At 42.1% G+C, this 19,845-nt stretch overlaps 1 protein-coding gene across 1 annotated transcript in view; it reads left to right on the top strand.

Moving 5' to 3' along the window:
* The window catches only part of ABCB11 (ATP binding cassette subfamily B member 11), a 99,896-nt gene that overhangs the window by 26,794 nt on the left and 53,257 nt on the right, over nt 1–19,845 (top strand). Inside the window, exons 7-12 of the mRNA XM_081934168.1 lie at nt 9,710–9,797; nt 11,778–11,911; nt 13,004–13,175; nt 14,600–14,724; nt 17,514–17,688; nt 19,528–19,641. Of these exons, the coding sequence (XP_081790294.1) occupies nt 9,710–9,797; nt 11,778–11,911; nt 13,004–13,175; nt 14,600–14,724; nt 17,514–17,688; nt 19,528–19,641 (808 nt within the window). The remainder of the gene's footprint in view (nt 1–9,709; nt 9,798–11,777; nt 11,912–13,003; nt 13,176–14,599; nt 14,725–17,513; nt 17,689–19,527; nt 19,642–19,845) is intronic.

The following is a 19,845-nucleotide window of genomic DNA, read 5'->3' as shown; positions in this document are numbered from 1 at the left end:
AGCGGCAAAATTAAGCTACATTAGATAGTGTGTTATCCTTTTTAAAAAAAATTCTTTTATGGATGGAACTTTTGCAAATGTTTCCTATTCTTTAAATTGAATGGATTTGTTTTTCTCTTCTACTTTTTATATTATTTTTTTATACCTATGGATTAAAATCTTTTTCCTTATTTTTATAATGCTGAATTGGATGGGTTTTTTTTTTTGCTCCATTTAAGAATTTTGTTTTCTTTAAGCCTGGAATATGAAGAAGATATAAAAGGAATACAAAGAGGGCTGTAATAAGAGAGGGAAAGGAAGTAACACTTGGAGGCTGGACGCTTGGAAGGCTTGGAAATATTGTCTTTTCTTTTTTCTCTTTAATCATTTGACTTTGCATTTCAAGGTTCCTCAGCTTGTTTACAGAGAGTGATAGTGAGAAGAGCATGGGTTGTTTATACAGGTGCTCTTCGGGAGCTTTATTGGCAGCGAGAGTTGAGTGAATAGAAAGCCTTGTCTTAAAAGATTATAAATGAACTTGCTTTAAATTTAATAAAAAGTTTTAAGTGCCAGAGTGGCAGTGTTTACAAGTTGGAAGAATGGCGCAACGTGAAAAAGAAACCTTAACATTGCAAAAGATTATGTTTGAAATTCAAAAATTATTAGAAGTAACAGAGAAAATTGAGAAGAGATTGGAGAACATAGATCGTAGAACAGTAACATTTGATGGAAAAATTGAGGATGTTCACCAAATGAAGAAAGTGGAGGTCAGAGTTCTAAAAACGGAAGGAAAAAATAAACAAAGAGACAAGAAAATTGTTGATACTGACAGTGAACTGAGCATGGTTGGAAATGGAAAGAGTGGATTATGGAAAGGGGAGATAGATGGACTGGAGCTCTACCCCAGATTTCAAAGTATAGAAGAAGAAAAGAGAATTGATGGAACTAAGGAGAGAAATTTTGTCAGAGGCACTAGTGATAACCAAAGATAAGCTGATTGAAGAAGCAGATGGAGGGTTTTGAGCTTATACAAGATATGCCATAAGCAATAAGTTGTGAAGAGAAGTCCATACAAAACTTACTAAGGAAATAACCAGAATACGAATGCCACAAATGGCAAGAGACATAAGACTGCACTATTACTGGAAAGACACAGGTTGATGTAATGAAAGCTTATAATAAAAAATTAAGTGAAATTTAGTTAAATTTAGAGCATTGTGTATAAAATGAAGTGATAATGAATACAGTTAAATAATTGATTGATAATGATAATAATGCATATATATGTATTGGTTTGATAAGAGGAAATTTGATATAAATTGCAAATGGTAACTATGAAAGGAGGTTTAGAAACTGTTATTAAATATAACTAATTTTTATTTAGAACATGTTATAAATATGTAATACTACTGGATGATATTGGGAAGAGCTAATGGAATGCCATTATGTGGTTTAAATCTGGAATATTTTATATAAAAGGACATAAAAACAATTATAGTCAAATGAAGGTTGAGGTATGATGATAGTAATATATATAAATATACTTGATTTAAAATATATGATTTGATATGAATTGTAGGCGATGACTGTGGAAGGGATGCACGGAAGTTTTTGTAAACAATCGACACACTTTCTACAATTTGTAATGGAAGGTGGTTTTGTGGGGTTTTTTTGTGTGTTTTGTCTGTTTGTGTTTATTCAAAAAAAATATTTATATAAAAAAGTATGCCTGTGGCTATTCTTCTGAGTCCTCCTTAGAAGCTGTTCAGCCTGGCAGTCCATCAAGGCCTATGAGGAGGGGGGATGGAGGGGGCAGGCTTGCCAACCCACTACACCAACCCTTGTAGTGCCCCAGAAGCGGGAGACCACAGAAGCGGAATTCAAGCTTGTACAGCAGGGGTCAGATCAAACCTGATATCCCTGCAAAGCAAGACAGTTTTGGAAAACTTTCAGCTTAATTTGATTTACAGCCAAAAGCCCAAAGTTTTAGAAAATGTTTGTGTGTGTGTCTATCTATATCTGTATCTATATAAGTAGTGAAATTCATTTTTTTTACTACTGGTTCTGTGGGTGTGGCTTGGATACTGCAAAATCCCCATTTCTTTCCCATTCCTGGGGGAAGGATATTGGAAAAATCTCCATTCCCATCCAACTCTGGGGCCAGCCAGAGGTGGTATTTGCTGGTTCTCCAAACTACTCAAAATTTCCACTACTTATATCTATCTCTATCTCTATCTCTATCTCTATCTCTATCTCTACCTCTACCTCTACCTCTACGTCTACCTCTACCTCTACCTCTACCTCTACCTCTACATCTACATCTACATCTAATCTCTCTCTCTCTCTCTCTCCCTCTCTCTCCCTCCCTCCCTTCCTCTCTCTCTCTCTCTCTCCCTCCCTCCCTCCCTCTCTCTCTCTCTCTCTCATGTGTGTGTGTGTGTGTGTGTGTGTGTGTGTGTGTGTAGTCCCTCTTCGGGGGGGGGGGGGGTATAGATAGGCAATGGGGAAACTGTTTATTTCTCTTTTCTTTTGAAACCAAGAAGGTATTTTCAGAAAAAACCCGACCGTGCTAAAAACCATTGAATGTAACCAGTTGAAATTTGTCAGGGTTGATGTCTATTAAAGAGACTTTAATGTCTGCTATTTTCATCCTATTCTGCCAAAAAAACAAAGCAATTTCAGTTACTTTGAATTTTCCCCCAATAGCCTATGGAGAAATATGGAGGAAAATCTTGATGAGTCTCTCTTCTGTATGCAAATGAGCAATCTGTTCCAGAGGCAGAAGGGAAATGCTGCACTCACTGTAGCCTAAAAAGATGTCAGAGGATGCTGGTATAAATTGAATCACTTTAGCATACAGCAATAAATGGTCAGCAATAGGATAATAGTAAGATTTAGAATACGTATAGTCACATTTGTTTTTGTTAGTATTTGGTGGACTAAATCTTGTAAGTGTGGTTTATTATGTTGGGTGTGTGTGTGGAATAAGTAAGATTGCACTAGATGCAGGTTAGTTTTATTTCTTTTGTAAATACTGTAAGAACAGCTTTATTTCTTCTATTAGATTAGATCCCTTTGAATTTGCTTTCCTCCTTGAGAACATGAGCTCACGGTTTAGCATTAGGGCAGGTCAAAACTGATAGTCCCTCGGGGAATAACAGGCAACAGTTTAACATCATCTCGTGCTGCCAAAAATTAAAGCAGCCACAAAGGTTAGGATGCTTTCTTGTTAGACTACAGATGATTTCTCTGAAACTAAAACCCTGAACCTGAACCTGGAATGAAATCCTTTTGACCTCAATCGTCAAGACTGAAAACATGCCTCCTCTTCTTCCTTCACATTTTGTGTCTTCAAATTGAAAGGTGTCATGGCTGATTTTTGCAAGGAAGGAGGAACCATATTTCAAGTTGCTGGCCTGGCTCAACTTTGATCCAACTATATCGCTCCTGACGGGTTTTTTATTTGGGATATTTTAATTGCATCCAATTTACTTAGGGGTTTTTAAACATTGTGTTTTTACTTGTTTTTATCTACCAGTTCACCTCCTCCTTGTATATGTTTTGGTATATGTTTTTGTTATATGTATGTTTGTCTATATATTTATTTCCTATGTTTTGTTGTACGCCACCCCGAGTCCTTCGGGAGAGGGTGCAGCTAAGAAATAAATATTTATTTATTATTATTTATTTATTATATTATTTCTCTGCATGCAAATGAGCAGCCTGTTGCATGTTGTGGCCTGCCAGCGAAGCTGGTGGCAGACTTGGACAATGAGGAAGTTGGGAAGAACTTGGGCCAGTTCTGGGGCCTGGGGAAGCCTCTGATGGATGCTCAGCGTCAAACACAGAGATAGAACCAGGGCAGTCCAACATTTCCCAGCCACTGGAGAGGCAGCTGCCTTTGGAGGCTGCTATGAGGGAGGAGGAAGAACAGCTGGGGCCTGTTCCAGATGCATATATGTGCAGAGCTGTTAGGAGAGGAGGACAACTGAGGACAAGGAGTCAACTCGGGAAGCAAGGCACACGTGGACGCTGAACAGCCTCTCCCTGGCTGGGGAATAAATAGAAGGAAAGGGGAGTGGTTGTCGTAGGAGACAACAGTTCGTATTTCTGCTCATCTTGTTTCGTGCCACAGAGACTGCTTGCCTGAACTTAATTTACAGCCTTTCGGCTGGGAGCTCACGGCCTGGCAATTATCACAAGGAACTGATAAGGTCTTTTACTGAAGTTAACTCTTTGAAGGACTATTGCCTGGACTTTTCGGGGTGTGAATGCCATTAATTCACAAGAGGTAAATAAAGAGGGTTTTTTTGTGACAAGGAGTCTGTTTCTTGTTCCTGCTAAGGCTGGGTCAGAATATTGCATCAGGAGGGGTTGCTGGGAAGATGTATCAGAGTAAGATCACTGGACAACTGAGGGGTTTCTTTAAGAGCGTTTGTTGAGGAAATATATACAATTCTTGTTTTTTGCTTATTAAGTTCACTGTGTACTTTTTTCAGTAGTAGTTTTGTGCTTGGGATGGGATAGTTGTTTGTTTTCTTGAGTTATAAATGATATAATTTTTGTAATGTATTTTGTCTTTTAATGACCCTGTAATCCCTTGCATCGGGGTGGAATCGTGGCAACTGAATGGAGCTGAGTGTTTACTGGCTGGATGCCCTTCCTGTCGCCAATGCAGAGTTCGCAGCAGATATGTTCACATTGTGCCCAGAAAGAGAAATATCTGCCACTACCTAGGATCGAACTCACAGCCTCCTGATTGCGAGGCGAGAGCTCCATCTCTAGGCCACTGCACCACTCTAATTTTTGTAATGTATGAGTAATTTATTTGTTTCTGCATAAAAAGATGACCTGAAAATCCTTTTCCAGACATCATTGAATATTCTTGGTGTTTCTGCAGGAAGTCCTGACTGGGAGAAAGTTGATGTTCGTTTAACTCTATTTGGGAACAAGAGGCCGTGTATATATCATTTTAAGCCAATTTTGTTCAGAGGAAATAGCCATGTCGTAGTGTTTCTGGGGATAAAGGTTGTTGGTATGATTAAGCTGAGCTCCATAAGTTTACTTATAAGCAATCTTCATTTAGTGGCATTTGCGTTTAGAATGGTGTTGAAAAAGTAGCTTTACAATGCCTCACATTTATAATCTTCACAGATCCGTAAAGCAAATAAAAGCTGAAGTAAGATCAGAAGCACAGTTGCAGTTTCACTTAATGACTGTTTTGCTTAATGACCAAGTTGCCAGTCCCGATTGTGGTCACTAAACAAGACTATACTACCTCTAAGAGTAATATAGTGTATTGAATGGGAAACATTTGTCCGGTCTCAAATATTTAGTGAAGGAATAGAGGCTGTAATAAACCTGAAACTTTAGAAAGCCAATATTCAGCTTTACCTCGTTTATATGCAAATCATCAACCTATTGTGGGAGTCGTTGCTGAGAAAATACCAAAGCCAGTGTTGTCGGAAAGAAGAGCTGGAAAGAAAGTGGATTTTGGATCTTTTCTTCCTCCATTCTATTTAACTATCCCACTGTTTGAATAGATGGAAGATTTTTTTATACCCCTGTATCCTAAAGGAAAGGTGGAGAAAGTATCAACAAGGGATGTTAGAAAAAGAAGAGAATTAGTTGTTTTCTGCTTTGGGATCATATCTTAAATAGGGGTGGGGTTATTTTTTGGAAAATGGCATGTTGTACATTAATATACATAGAGATAGAGTGGCTTCTGGGAGATGCTTTGATTTCTGTAAGATTAAAATTGTGGACTTTCTTTGTTAGCAAAGTGTTGAGGGAAGTCACCCCTCCTAGAAGAATGAAGTATTTTGAGAAATATTTAAAAAGGCAGAATATTATATTTCCCTAAAGGAGAAACATGCTCTTGGAAAGCAGCCCTCAACCTTTCTTAATATCCCCAGCAGGACTGGGCCAGCTATCTACAAGGCAAAAGACTTCCAGCTCCAGGGTGTTGGGATTAAGACATGACTCTCCAGGACATAATAGGATTAACCTATCACTTGGGGACATTGTATCACGCAGTAAACTTCAACCAAACCTGGGACTCAGATAACCTACAAAGCTAGCTATGACCCCTAAAGGTAAAGATAAAGATTCCCCTTGCACATATGTGCTAGTCCTTCCTGACTCTAGGGAGCAGTGTTCATCCCTGTTTCAAAGCCAAAGAGCCAGCACTGTCCAAAGACGTCTCCATGGTCATGTGGCCGGCATGACTAAATGCCAAAGGTGCACAGAACGCTGTTACCTTCTCACCAAAGGTGGTTCCTATTTTTCTACTTACATTTTTACTTACTTTCGAACTGCTAGGTTGGCAGAAGCTGGTACAAGTAATGGGAGCTCACTCAGTTATGTGGCACTAGGAATTCAAACCGCCGAATGGCCGACCTTTCTGATCAACAAGCTCAACATCTTAGCCACATATATATATGCTGGTTTTGTTGTATTCAGGTCTTTTCCCGTGTAAGGTTGAGATTGTCTTTGCAACGTTTTGGCAGGATCTCACCTGCCATCTTCAAGCGTGGACTTAAAATGGGAACGGAGTTGCCGTCTTTCTGTAAGTCTTGGTGGGAGGGGATGGGGTGCTGGCTTTGTTTCAGTAAGTGGAATGATTGGTTGTGTGGTTGTATCATGATTGGTAGATTGGTGCTGATTGGTGCAGGCTGTGTGTGCATTGTTGTTTTGTATTGTAACGGCTTGGGTGGTGGGTGGTGTTCGTTTGTTGGCGAGGGCTGGTTTCCAGATGTTTGGTAGGCGGGAGGTATCATCACGTTTGTTCATGCTGTGGGGGTGTTTCTCTATTTCGATGGCTTCCATGATTATTCTCTTGTGGAGGTGTTCTGTTTTGGAGATTAACCTGGCTCCTTCAAAGTTGATTTCATGTCCTGTAGCTTTAAGGTGCTGGAAAAGGGAAGAAGTTTTTTCTTTTTTTCTTACTGCGTTCTTGTGTTCTGTGATGCGTGCATTTATCCTCCTGTTTGTTTGTCCTATGTATATTGCTGGGCAGATTTTGCATGGTATTTTGTAGACTCCTTGGTTTTCTAGCTGGATTTTGTCTTTGGGGTTTGTTAAGATGTTGGCTATTTTTTGGTTAGTGGTGAAGGCTGTCCTGATATTGTGCGTGTGGAGAATTTTGCTGATTTTATCTGTGGTGCCTTTGATGTAAGGGAGGAGGGCGATGCCATTGTCCTGTTCTGTGTCTTGGTTTTTTGGGGGAGTCTCCTTTTGGATTAGGTTGGTGATTGTTTTTCTTTGGAATCCATTGGAGATTAATACATTTGTGAGTTTGTGTAATTCAGTTTTCAGGTGGTCTTTGTCAGCTAGGCGTTTGGTTCTGGAGATGAGGGTCTTGGCTACAGAGTTGATCTGTGCAGGGTGGTGATGGGATTGTGCATTTAAGTAGCGGTTGGTGTGTGTTTTTTTCTGGTAGATGGTGTGTCCTAGGGAGCCATTGGGTTTTTTGTAGATTAGGACATCCAGAAAGGGAAGTTGGTTGTTTGCTTCTATTTCCATGGTGAATTGTATTTTGGGGTGTAGGTTGTTGAGATGTGTGAGGAAGTTGTCCAGTTTTTCTTTTCCATGTGGCCAAATCACGAAAGTGTCATCAACATATCTAAGCCAGAGTTTGGGTTTGTGTTCAGATTTGTCTAAGGCGTTGGTTTCAAAATGTTCCATGTATAAGTTTGCAATGACAGGTGAGAGGGGTGATCCCATGGGTGCTCCTTCTATCTGTTTGTATCTTTGCCCATTATGGATGAAGTATGTGTTGGTTAGGCAGTGGTTGGTCAGGTCCAGGATGTGTTTGTATGTATGTATGTATGTATGTATGTATGTATGTATGTATGTATGTATGTTGTATTTGTACTGATATTTAGGCATACCAGGGGTTGTAACACAAATACATATATATATAGAATATAGTGTCTTTATCCTGTGTTGGAACTGAACCAGATGGATATTTCTTCCAACATTGTAATAATAGGTAATGTCAGGATAGGCCACAAAAGAAATACAGAGCAGGGGCAACATTACTGCCGGTTCCCTTTGCGCCCATGCGCACTGTGTGTTGCTTGTGCATGCGCATTGCCTTTGAATTGTTTTGTGCATGCGCAGAATATTAGAAAATGACAAAAAAATATTCCGGCAACAGCATGGGTAACTGGGGAAACAGTTTGGGGACATGGCCAGCCTGCCGTACCTACCGGTTCGGCGACCCAGTCGCAATCTCCACTACCGGTTCGCCCAAACCGGTGCGAACCAGTAGCAACCCATCTCTGATGCAAAGCTGTATTTCTTCATGGCCCGTGGGTTCATCTTATCCTGACCAAAATTGAAATAGCTGTAGGTGGTATGATGTTTCCTTAATTATACTTAATTGACTTTTTTTTTTTGAATGGAATCTTTGAAGCAGGTTGGTCAGTCTTTGGAACAGAGCCATGCCCTTTCAAATCACACATTTTTAATGTGAATCTAATTACAACAAAATGTAAAATGAATTTGAATTAATTGACTGCATATTGATCTTCAAGTTCTCAGGTCACCATACTTACTCGGAAGCATCTTCTCTCCTTGCTGCCCCTAGGAAAGGGAATTGTAAAAATTGCATACAACCCCCCCCCCCCCCCAACTTATTGAATATATGCAAATACTGCCTTTTAATTTGTTAGGGAAATCAGGAGAGTTTTAATTCCTAAAACTGTAACTGCTTAAAACAGTGTGACTCCTACTGTCATCATCCCAGGAAGGTCTGAAATTCAAGAGTGTATAAATTTTCTGTAGCCTTAGGAAAGTATCTGCTTTTACAATGAAATCACTAGCATATGGTAATGCATATAGGTAATGCATGTTATTGGATATTTGGCATTTAAAAGCATCCTTGTCAGTGTTGCTGTTTGAAATTAGAGCACTTTTTAAAAAAAAATGCTGATTATTTTTCCTGCTTTGCTCTTTTTTTGTTTTTAAATAAGTCATCCTTTAATGCTGGTGTGGAGTTACAGAAACAGAAAATGGATGGCTCCATTTTGACAAACTGTCTATTAATGTCATTTTATTTTTTCATTCTACGCTCATGCTGTGAATTATTCTGCCCTCTGTGGATTCATGACTGATCTTTGAGCAATCAATACAGCTCCTGTAGTTGGTTGTAAGACAATTCCAGTTGCTGCACTATTCGCTCAGCCAATTTGATCCATACATTTCAATTGATTCGCTGAAATGATAAACCTTAAAGGTAAAGGTGAAGGTTCCCCTCGCACATATGTGCTAGTAATTCCCGACTCTAGGGAGTGGTGCTCATCTCCGTTTCAAAGCCAAAGAGCCAGTGCTGTCTGAAGATGTCTCCATGATCATGTGGCCAGCATGACTAAACGCCAAAGGCGCACAGAATGCTGTTACCTCTCCCACCAAAGGTGGTTCCTATTTTTCTACTTCCATTTTTACATGCTTTTGAACTTCTAGGTTAGCAGAAGCTGGGACAAGCTCACTCGGTTACACGGCGCTAGGGATTTGAGCCACCGAACTGCTGACCTTTCTGATCAACAAGCTCAGCCCCTTAGCCACTGAGCCACCGCATCCCTTGTAAACCTTAGAATATATCCTTAGAATTCCAAAATTATATCCTTTGCTTGTATTTATTTAACCTCAAATGAAATTGGGTTTTCATGGGGCTTGGCTCTTGAGATGTTTCGGTCCTGATTAATTTTTCTTCTTTTCTTCATAGGTTGCTGGATATTGAAAGTCAAATGATCTATTTTGCAAGTTCCTATGCAGGAACAGGCTTTGCTGTTCTGGTGCTTGGATACCTCCAAGTCAGTATTTACTTCTAGTCCTTCATTTCCCACCCCGCTGCAGAAGAAAAGTCAGTTACCATATTTTTCGGAGTATAAGATGCACCCTTTTCCCTCTAAAAAGAGGCTGCAAATCTGGGTGCGTCTTATACACTGAATACAGCATTTTTTGCCTCCTGAAACCCTGCCCCCTTCATCAAAATGGCCGTGCATAGCTTTTAGGAGGTTTTCAGAGTGTTCCTGAGGGTTGGGGAGGGCAGATATGAGCAAAAAACTGGACATTTTTTGCTCAATTTTGCCCCCCCCCAGCCCCCCCAGGAGCACTCCATAAGCCTCCTAAAGGCCTTGAATCCCATTGTTTTGGGGAAAAAACAGGCCCTTTTTGCTCATTTTTGCCTCCCCCCCCCCCGAGCACTCAACAAGCCTCCTGAAGGCTATTCATGCCCTTTTTTTGAAAAAAAATTGGGCCATTTTGGGGAGGTATGCAGAGTGCAAAAACTTGTTTTTTTTTAAATTCGCCTCTTCAAAATCTTTGTGGAAATAGGAATTACATGCCTTCTTGATCAGGGACAATTTTTTATACTGCCTTGGAACTAATATCGGCTTTGGGGCTGAGGTGACTGAATAGACCAGGGGTGTCAAACTGGATTTCTTTGTGGGCTGGATTGTTCTGACTTAGGCTTCCCAAGAGCATGAAACAGACTCCTCATCCTGATAAAACCTCTTTTATTTAGATTAAAGGGAATTCCTCTCCAGCAAAGTCCCGGCAAACAGTCTTTCATGAGATTTCACAACTACAGACTTTTATCAGGCTTGGAGAGCTGCCAGGCCAATATCTTCCAAACACCATGCTGTAGCAGCAATTACTTTGCAAGAAGTCAGGAATAGATCTTCACCCTAATGAATTGAACTAATTGTCTCCTGTAAACTCTCCTCCCCTTTCGCTTCTCTTGATTCCCTATGGGACAGGCCATTCACTGTTCACCTGTGCCTTTATTCCCGAGTTGGCCCTTGTTCCTTAGCTGTTCCCTTATCCTGGCAGCTCTACGCATGCACACATTGAGAACAGGCTCCAGCTGTTCTTCTACCCCACTGATATTCAACTCCAAAGGCAGCTGATAATTGTCGGATGCCCTGGATCCATCTCTGCCTCCGATGGAGAGCACTCATCAGAGCCTTCCCCAGACTCCACTGGCCCAACCTCCTCACTGTCTGAGTCTGTCACCAGCTCCGCTGGCAGCTGGCGGGCCACAACATGGATCAGCATTGTAGTTCTCCGCCGGCTGGTGGGGTGGGAATACAGACAGAGTTCTCCTGTAGCACTCTGCCAGTCAAAATGGGGCACGAGGGGCTGTGTGCAACCCCCGCATGTCCCGTTTTCAGCCTGAATGTCATCCTGCAGCACAAAATGGCCCCATGCCCCATTTTGGCTGGCAGAGTGCTGCGGGAGGCTGTCTGGGCTGAAAATGGGGCATGTGCCCCCCCATGCCCTGATTTCACTAGCAGAGGCACCACAGGCCAGTCCTTTGCTATTTCCAGGCCAGCCCCATGAGCCAGATTTAAGCACCCAGCGGTCCAGATACGGCTGCCAACCTTGAGTTTGACATCCCTGGAATAGACATTCTTTTCCTTATAAAACACAGGGATCCATTGCAGGCCAAAAAAGATCCTTCAACGCAATGTATCTATGCAGTTGAAGGGAAAAAGCCAAATTGAAAAGGAATAACGTAATGAAGAAAAACATTGTAAGGGGTTGGTCCTCGTTACGACCCTTCATTTAATGAGCATTATGATATCCCTGCAAAAATTGGCTTACCACCGGTTGCAAGATAATGGTAGCAGAAGGCATAAAATCAGCGCTAAGAATACTGAGATTATGATTGTTTTCCATTTATCTCACTGCCCAATCAGTTTGGCATTGTGTTTCAGTAATCAAGGAAAGGTTATCCATCTTCTAATAGTGTTTCTCCACCCCATCCCGCTCTTTTTTGTATGTGTTAGATCTGTTTGTGGGTAATATCAGCTGCTCATCAGACCCAACAGATCCGAAAAGCATATTTTAGGAAAATCATGAGGATGGACATAGGCTGGTTTGATTGTACATCAGTGGGGGAACTCAATACACGGATTTCTGAGTGAGTAACTTGAGATAGCCACTGACAGGATTACATGCCAATAAACAGTCTCTGGAAAGTCAGGGAAGGTTTTAAAAAGTTATTTCTACCAGCTTGATTCTCAACTGCACCAATCTGTCCACTGGACTGCCACAATTTTATATGTATGTGTATATATGTATATATACATGCAATCCTGCAAATGGCTTTTATAAAGTTGATGTTGATAGGGCCAGCCCTGCCATTACCACCCGCTTGAGAGGCCCTGTTTCTTGCCAATATTTCACAGGACCATTGAGATGTCAGTGTGTGTGTGTGTGTGTGTGTGTGTGTGTGTGTGTGTGTATGTTTCAGCATAACTCTGGAATGCCTTGAGCAATTTCAACCAAACAGGTGACTTACTCTCTGGAAAAAATACTGTGTGGGGTAAGACACCCCTAAAACCCCTCGGGGTGTGTGTTCTGTTAAGATACAGCCTGTTGTGCCTTAAAATGGATTCTACTGTACTGCCGTAAAATGGCTTCTACTGTATAGCACAGTGGAGTTGCCATGGTAACTGCTTCACAATATTCCACAAGGGGGCTCCCTCTGGTAAGGGGGAAAATCCAACATTAGAAATTACGTTTGGTCTGTACATTTCCCCCTATAAATAAATACCCAGGCAACGCCAGGTTATTGGATAGTGTGTAATAAAAATAGAGACAACCCTAGATCTGGCAGAAAGTGCTTGAATCACATGGAGCTAATCCGTTTTGCTAGATGGTCAAAAATATCTGAGGAGCGTCAGATATTGGCCAGAAGAAATATGATCCTTCCAACCTCCCTCCCACCAATCCTGTCAGAATTAATCTTTCCAGAGAAAATTCCAGCAGGGCAAAATACTTGGAAATATAGAAGCCCTTCTGCCTGCACCGAGTTTAAGGTTAATCTTACATGCAGGAAACAAACTCCCCAGATAAAAGAGTGATCAAATGAATAATTACCACCATACATCATCCTCGTCCACACACACACACCCCGTGTAAAAAAGGAGCGATGATCATTTCGTGCACGTTGGAAATTGCAATGAAGGCCCAATGGACCTGCTGCTTCAACTTTTCTTATTCTCCACAGTGACGTTAATAAAATAAACGATGCTATTGCTGATCAAGTCGCAATCTTTATCCAGCGCTTCACCACCTTTGTTTGTGGATTCCTGCTAGGATTTGTCAGAGGCTGGAAGCTGACCTTGGTTATTATTGCAGTCAGTCCTCTAATTGGCATCGGAGCTGGCATAATTGGCCTGGTACGGAAGAATGTCCTTAACCTATTGAAAGAGCTTACCTAAAGGGATTTGGGGATATGTGGGGGGGGAGATTCCCCTAATTAAGGGAAGTTGGGGAAACATTTCCAAGTTATGGACCATTTCAGGAAGTGCCTTGGTAACCCTCCATCATACCATTTACTACTGCTTTTTTTTTTAATGTTAGCAGCCATTTCTTTGGCACAATTTCCCAGCAGTAATTTTTGTTGTTCCTTATAACAACTGATAGGTGGGGCACCTCAAGGAACCATTGCTTTGCCATTCCTTTATTCCGGAGAAGGAAGAAAGCAAGGAGGAACTGACCCCAAATCATTTAGCGCAGGGGTGTCCAACCTTGGCCACTTTCAGACCTGTGGACTTCAACTCCCAGAATTCCTCAGCCAGTTGGCTGAGGAATTCTGGGAGTTGAAGTCCACAGGTCTTAAGGTGGCTAAGGTTCAGTGGTGGGTTGCAGACGGTACGCCCCAGTACAGGTGTACCGGAACCTGCCTGGAGCACCGGATACCGTTCTGGTATGGTGCTCCAGAGGACCCACTCTCCCACTCAACTTCCTTACTGGTTTTTAAGTCTTCGCGGATTCTGCGCACATGCACAACACGTACAGCACCTACGCAATGCTCTGCTGAGCACCTGGAATGTTGCGGAGGCTCACGGAGGCGCTAAGATGCATGCATGCGCTGCGCATGTCCATGTGGATGCTTCCAGGCCCATTCAAACTGTAGCGGTTGGAACGGGATCCGCAACCCACCACTGCCAAGGTTGGAGACCCCTGATTTAGTGAACCTCAGGCCTAGGGCAGGACTAGAACTCACAGTCTCCTGGTTTCTAATCTAGAGCCTGAACCACCACTGGCTTCCATATGCATATACATGCCGACATTTTCTTTTGTTTCATGCAACCAAGGGAGAGAACTCTTGATGTATGACAGCTTATATTACAGAGCATGGAGTCACCTTTCAAGCACCTCACGACTCTTTGCTGCTTCATACGTCAATGCTGAGTCAGTGTTTCTTGTTTAATCAACATGGTCATCACCTTGACTTTTTGTCTCTGCAAAGGCAAGCTTTTAACTTATCTCAGATGTACCTACGCAGACGTTTTCCACGAAGCCAGAAGGCTGGAGAAAAACTTCCTAACAAGCAGATTCTCCAAAGGCACAAAATAGGGTGCTGATGAGTCCGGTTTCATTAATTAAGTAATTTAGTTAGACCAGTGTTTGTTTGTTTTTTTAAAAAGTAAAACCTGGCCACTTAGAACCTCTCAGAATGGGAGTGAAAGTTCACCCATCTTAAACTGGCCAAGTCTGAAAAACGCCGAGTTAGATTTTGGCCTATACAACGCCAACCTTTAAAAAGTGACTTTGTGCCACATTCATTCTTCTTGTTTTTGTTTTTGTTGTGTTAAAGTCTGTGGCAAAGTTGACAGGTCTAGAATTAAAGGCTTATGCAAAAGCCGGGGCCATCGCTGATGAAGTGCTCTCATCGATCCGAACTGTGTCTGCATTTGGAGGAGAGAAAAAAGAAGTTGAAAGGTTGGTTGCAGTATATATCAAGTTTGTTTCTGAGCACCAAAGAAGTCAGCTGAATTGAAACAAGCCATGAATTGCTTAAGGGCTAAAGATGAATATTTATTGTGACAATTGAAAAGAAGCTCTTTCTAGCAGTAATAGACTAAAGCTGTGTCTACTAGGAAGGCACTGTGTTTTTATTCTAGTTTCTTGTGCTAGATGCATGAAAAGGAAAGGCTTCCTCAGATTTAGCTGCTTTGATTGTACCAGTAATATTATAGAGTTGGCCAAGTATTAGATAGGTGGGATTCAAAATATTTTACTACCGGTTCTGTGGACATGGCTTGGTGGGTGTGGCATGACTTGGTGGACGTGGCTTGGTGGGCGTGGCAGGGGAAGGATACTGCAAAATCTCCATTCCTCTCCCCACTCCAGGGGAAGGTTACTGCAAAATCCCCATTTCCTCCCAATTAGCTGGGACTCAGGAGGAAGAGAATAGATGGGGGCGGGGCCAGTCAGAGGTGGTATTTACCAGTTCTCCGAACTACTGAACATTTCCGCAACTGGTTCTCCAGAACTGATCAGAACCTGCTGAATATCACCTCTGGTGAGCATGTGTGCTACCTGTCACACAGCCTTCTCTTTAATTAGACTAGCATCAGATGGGATGGTGATTATTCTTTTGTTGCCAGCATCAAAATTTTCTTAGCTCACCTGGAATCCGCAGAAAGCCATCTTGTGCTTTGCCTCACGGATCAAAATGGCTTGCTGTGGCATTTGCAGTATTCATTCAAAACAAGAATTGGACATGTGTGGTGGGGACCTAGAAAGCAGCTTTAATCTACATGAATCCTGTGGTGCCCTCAATTCGCTATTTTGCAAAGTGGATGGCTTCATCCATTAAGCTTTTGTAAGAATATGGAGTTAGCTTTGAATAATGCAACAGCCATTAAGGAAACATCTACTTAGCTCAGAAAGACAGGACAGTGTGTGGGAGAAACTCAACTCTCCTCTGTCTTGACTTTCTTTGTTATAAGTGTGAATGAGAGATAATCTCTCCCAGGCTTACTTTATTGTTATCTCTCTATATAAAAGGCAAATACCATTCACTCATCACGAAATCTCCAGAACCATAAAGCCTACAAACTTGAAATTTGGCACGTATGTTCCTCTTGGCTTCTAGGTGCTTGCTAAGAAAGGATTTTTCAAAATGACCATCAGATCATTAGAATTTCTTATACATTAATTAACACACTTTGATGCTAAGGAGTTCTACTCTCCCTCCCCACCTGAAAAGAACTCTGTTCCAACTGCCAGTTGCCTTATATTAATATGCTCTGATGCTCCTGCTCCCCACCTGAAAAGAACTCTGTTCCAACTGCTAATTGCCTCACATACCGTTACCTCAGTTCAAACTGGCAGATGTTCCACACCTTCACTCAGGAGCGGTCTGAGGTTCCTTACAGTACTAAAGGTTGGTACCTCACTAAAATGTCTATGCGTTCCACTTATGACCTGCTTCAGGACTCAAGGTGGCGGGAACGATGTTCTCTTATATGTTTCAATCACCAACCACCACTGAGCCAATTTCTCCTGCATAGCCCAATCACGTGGTTTTGTCATGAAGCACGGGTATCCAGCTAGTATAATATAATAACAAAGTAGAGTGGTAGGCCTAGTAGAAAGTAGGCCTTATGGTGTCTGGTTCCTACCTGGCCTAGTTTGAATGGCTGATAGTGCTAGGACAGAGGTGGGGAACTATGGACCCTTCATGACTTGTGGACTACAACTCCCAAAATTCCTGAGCTGGAAGTTGAAGTCCATAAGTCATAAAAGGGCCATAGTTCCCCACCCCTGTGCTAGGCAATGGGTATTTGACCATAGTTTTTGATTAATATGTGCAACAAATAAGGTGGTAAACCAAAGGCTAGTCACCACAATGGCTGAGCATATGCTAAACCAAAATTAAACAGATCACATTATGACTTAGCCTCATATCAGAGGTGGGTTGCTGGAGGTTTGGCCTGGATCAGCTGAACCGGTAGTAGTGGTGGTGGGAGGCTCTGCCCACCCACCTGGACTCTTCTGCGCATGCGCAGAAGTGTTGTGTGTGTGAGGTAGCACACCCGAACTGGTAGTAAAAAATTTAGCAACCCAGCTCTGCCTCATATGCAAACCTAGTCACTGATTGGTCAGCAAATCATCAGAGTTTAGGCAAGGTGTCAAGATTTCAAATAGCATCCAAAAGTAGACCAGAGTCCAAGGCAAAGTATTGCTCAAAGTTCCAATTTATTAAGAGAGCCATGTTGGCACATCTGGGAAAATCTGAATCTGAGAGCTTCCCGGTTTTCCCCATTAGTTGAAAGTTCAAAATCTTTCCCCCACACCCACAGATCCATCCCATGGTCCAATCTTCCACTGCCATGCACGGTCAGGTGCAGAGGTGAAAAGACAAAGGATGACCTTGGCTTTCTAGAAATAATTTTGTTATGGCTACATAGCATCCAACTCCGTACAATCCCCCCTCCCATTTTCCCACAATAGAAAATGCATAGTAGAATAATAGAAAGTGTGGCAGGCCAAAGATCCAAAAGAAAAGATGGCTGCAGGCCGCACTCAAGGTTCTTTTCCAGCCTTTCTTGGAAATGCAGAGAATGGGCCATGACACCACGTGACAAGCAGTTTTCCTATAAAATATCCCAGTACTTATTTTTCAGCAATGAACTCTGTCAAATGATCCTTCATTTGAATCAATCTGTAGTTTTTTTTTTTTTTTAAATGTCCTCTTTTTGATGTTTCTTTCTTTTTTACAGATACAACAAAAATCTGGTGTTTGCTCAAAACTGGGGGATCAGAAAGGGAATCATAATGGGATTTTTCACAGGCTACATTTGGTGCATCATTTTCCTGTGCTATGCGCTGGCCTTCTGGTACGGCTCAAAACTTGTCCTTGAAGAAGAGGAATACTCTGCTGGCACCCTTTTGCAAGCAAGTGTTTTCTACACCTTTTCCTCTACTTTGAGCATAGTCGTTTAGATATGGGGAGAGTCGGCAACACCCAGCAGCCCTAGACTCTGGAGTCATTATTTTATAAACTGATTTTTTTTTTAAAAAAATGGTAGACCTCTGTAGATATCACTGAGATAGCCATTTGCTTGCCCCCCCCCAAAAAAAATACGAGAAGAAACCCATCCATGTGGGTTTTCCCATTTCTTTTGTTCCTGGCGCAGCGTCCAGTGTTTCCAAAAAGGATTGGTGACAAGCCAAAATGAAGTGAAATTTGCAGAGCATAGATATTGCAGAACCTTTCTGCTGACACCCGGTATGGGTTGGATCTAAGCCCCGAAGAAACCAAGTCAGTTTCACTCCTTCGAATGTGGTTCCGATAGGGATGAGTCCCTGCAGCAAAATGTTGCAGCGCAACATGCCACTGTTGGCAGACTTTTTCCATTTTAATGCTATGCAAATCACTAAAAGCGCTGCCCCCTTTGGGGACAGAAACGATCCCTCTCTTTTCCAGCTGTAAAAGCAGCTGTGCCTTTTGTAAAGTCCATGCAGCTGCTTCAGAAGTGATTCTCAGATGCTCTCATACAGAACCAGTTGACTTCAAACAAATACTTTGCCCAGCCTCGCTCAAATCCATATCCTTTTCGCCATATGTTCTTCTCATCCCTGCTGACCAGTAGCCTTCCGTGCTTGCTAATCCTTTCTACTGTAAATACATCTGGTTTTTGGAGTTGGGGAGCTGTTTCTTTCTTTTTCTGAAGATGGGCTTGAATTTCTGTAGGCCTTGCAATTTAAGCTGATTAATGCTTCCGTGTTGTGTAGCGATACACAACAGACTCAGTAATTAGCTTAATAGGATGGGACCTTGGAGGTCTTCTAGTCCAATCCCCTATTCAAGCAGGAGACCCTATATACCAGGGGTGTCAAACTTGCGACCCGCGTGCCAGATGCATCACACACTGCCCCCATCCTCACCCCATTTTAGCAAAGGAAGAAAAGTCGCAATTTGTCATGTGACGACAACATGACACAGCGAGTTTGACACCCCTGCCCTATACCATTTCAGACAGGTGGTTGTTGAATCTCTTCTTAAAAACCTCAAGTGATGGAGCACCAGAGATGGGTTGCTGCCGGTTCGGTCCAGATCGGGCAAAATGGTAGTAGTGTTGGCGGGAGGTTCTGCCCACCCACCTGGACATCCATGCGCGCATCCATGAGCGAACTGGTAGTAAAAATAATAGAAACCCACCACTGTGGAGCACCCACAATTTCTGGAGACAAGTTGGTCCAGGGATTAATTATTCTGTCCGGGAACGTTCCTTAGTTCTAGATTAATACATAGAATAATACAATTCATACTCTTAATACATACCAAGTATTTTCTAGACCTCTAAAACTTGGCTTTGAATTAACACTCCAGTCCGGAGGTGGATTGTTCCCGGTTCGGCCCGATTTGGCCGAACCGATAGTGGCAGTGGTGGGAGGCTCTACTCACCTCTCTGCCCGTGTAAGAGAGTACTCACGCGCATGAGCAAACCGGTAGTACGGTACAAACCCACCACTGGTCCAGTCCCAGACTTGAAAATTGAAATAGCTTCCTTAGGTTGGAAGGTAAAAGAATCACTCTATCCCTTTAATTCTATTCCTATTCCTGCCTTCTGATAGAGAGGAAGAGTATCTTTGATGTTATTTCTCAAAAGAACAAAGTATTTTATCTGCCTTCTACTGTTTTGGGGCATCTATAGCTACTGATTGTAATTTAGTACTGGCGTGCAGAAACTAATTCCCTCCCCCCCCCCCCCGACCCTTTATCCTTCTCAGGTTTTTCTCGGCGTCCTAGTAGGTGCCTTAAATCTTGGTCAAGCGGCCCCTTGCTTGGAAGCCTTTGCAACAGGTCGAGGGGCTGCCACAAATATATTTGAGACAATAGATGAAGTAAGTAACCACTGATTGCTTTGGGAGAGTTTCAAGGAATGTAAACTTACCTTTTGCCAAGAATGCAAATGAGAAATATTACAGTGATTAAAAGAAATTGATTGCAAGTTAAAGCAAACCAGGATCCTGCCTTGGTATTTACAAAGAGTGCAGTCATCCAAGTGACATTCCTAAGTGATTTTTCTTATGAATATTCAGCTTCTC

This window comes from Natrix helvetica (assembly GCF_964273705.1).
Source record: "Natrix helvetica genome assembly, chromosome: 1".
Classification (NCBI taxonomy): domain Eukaryota; kingdom Metazoa; phylum Chordata; class Lepidosauria; order Squamata; family Natricidae; genus Natrix; species Natrix helvetica.
The sequence above is the reverse complement of the archived record's forward strand: the minus strand, read 5'-3'. Positions and strand labels throughout refer to the sequence as shown.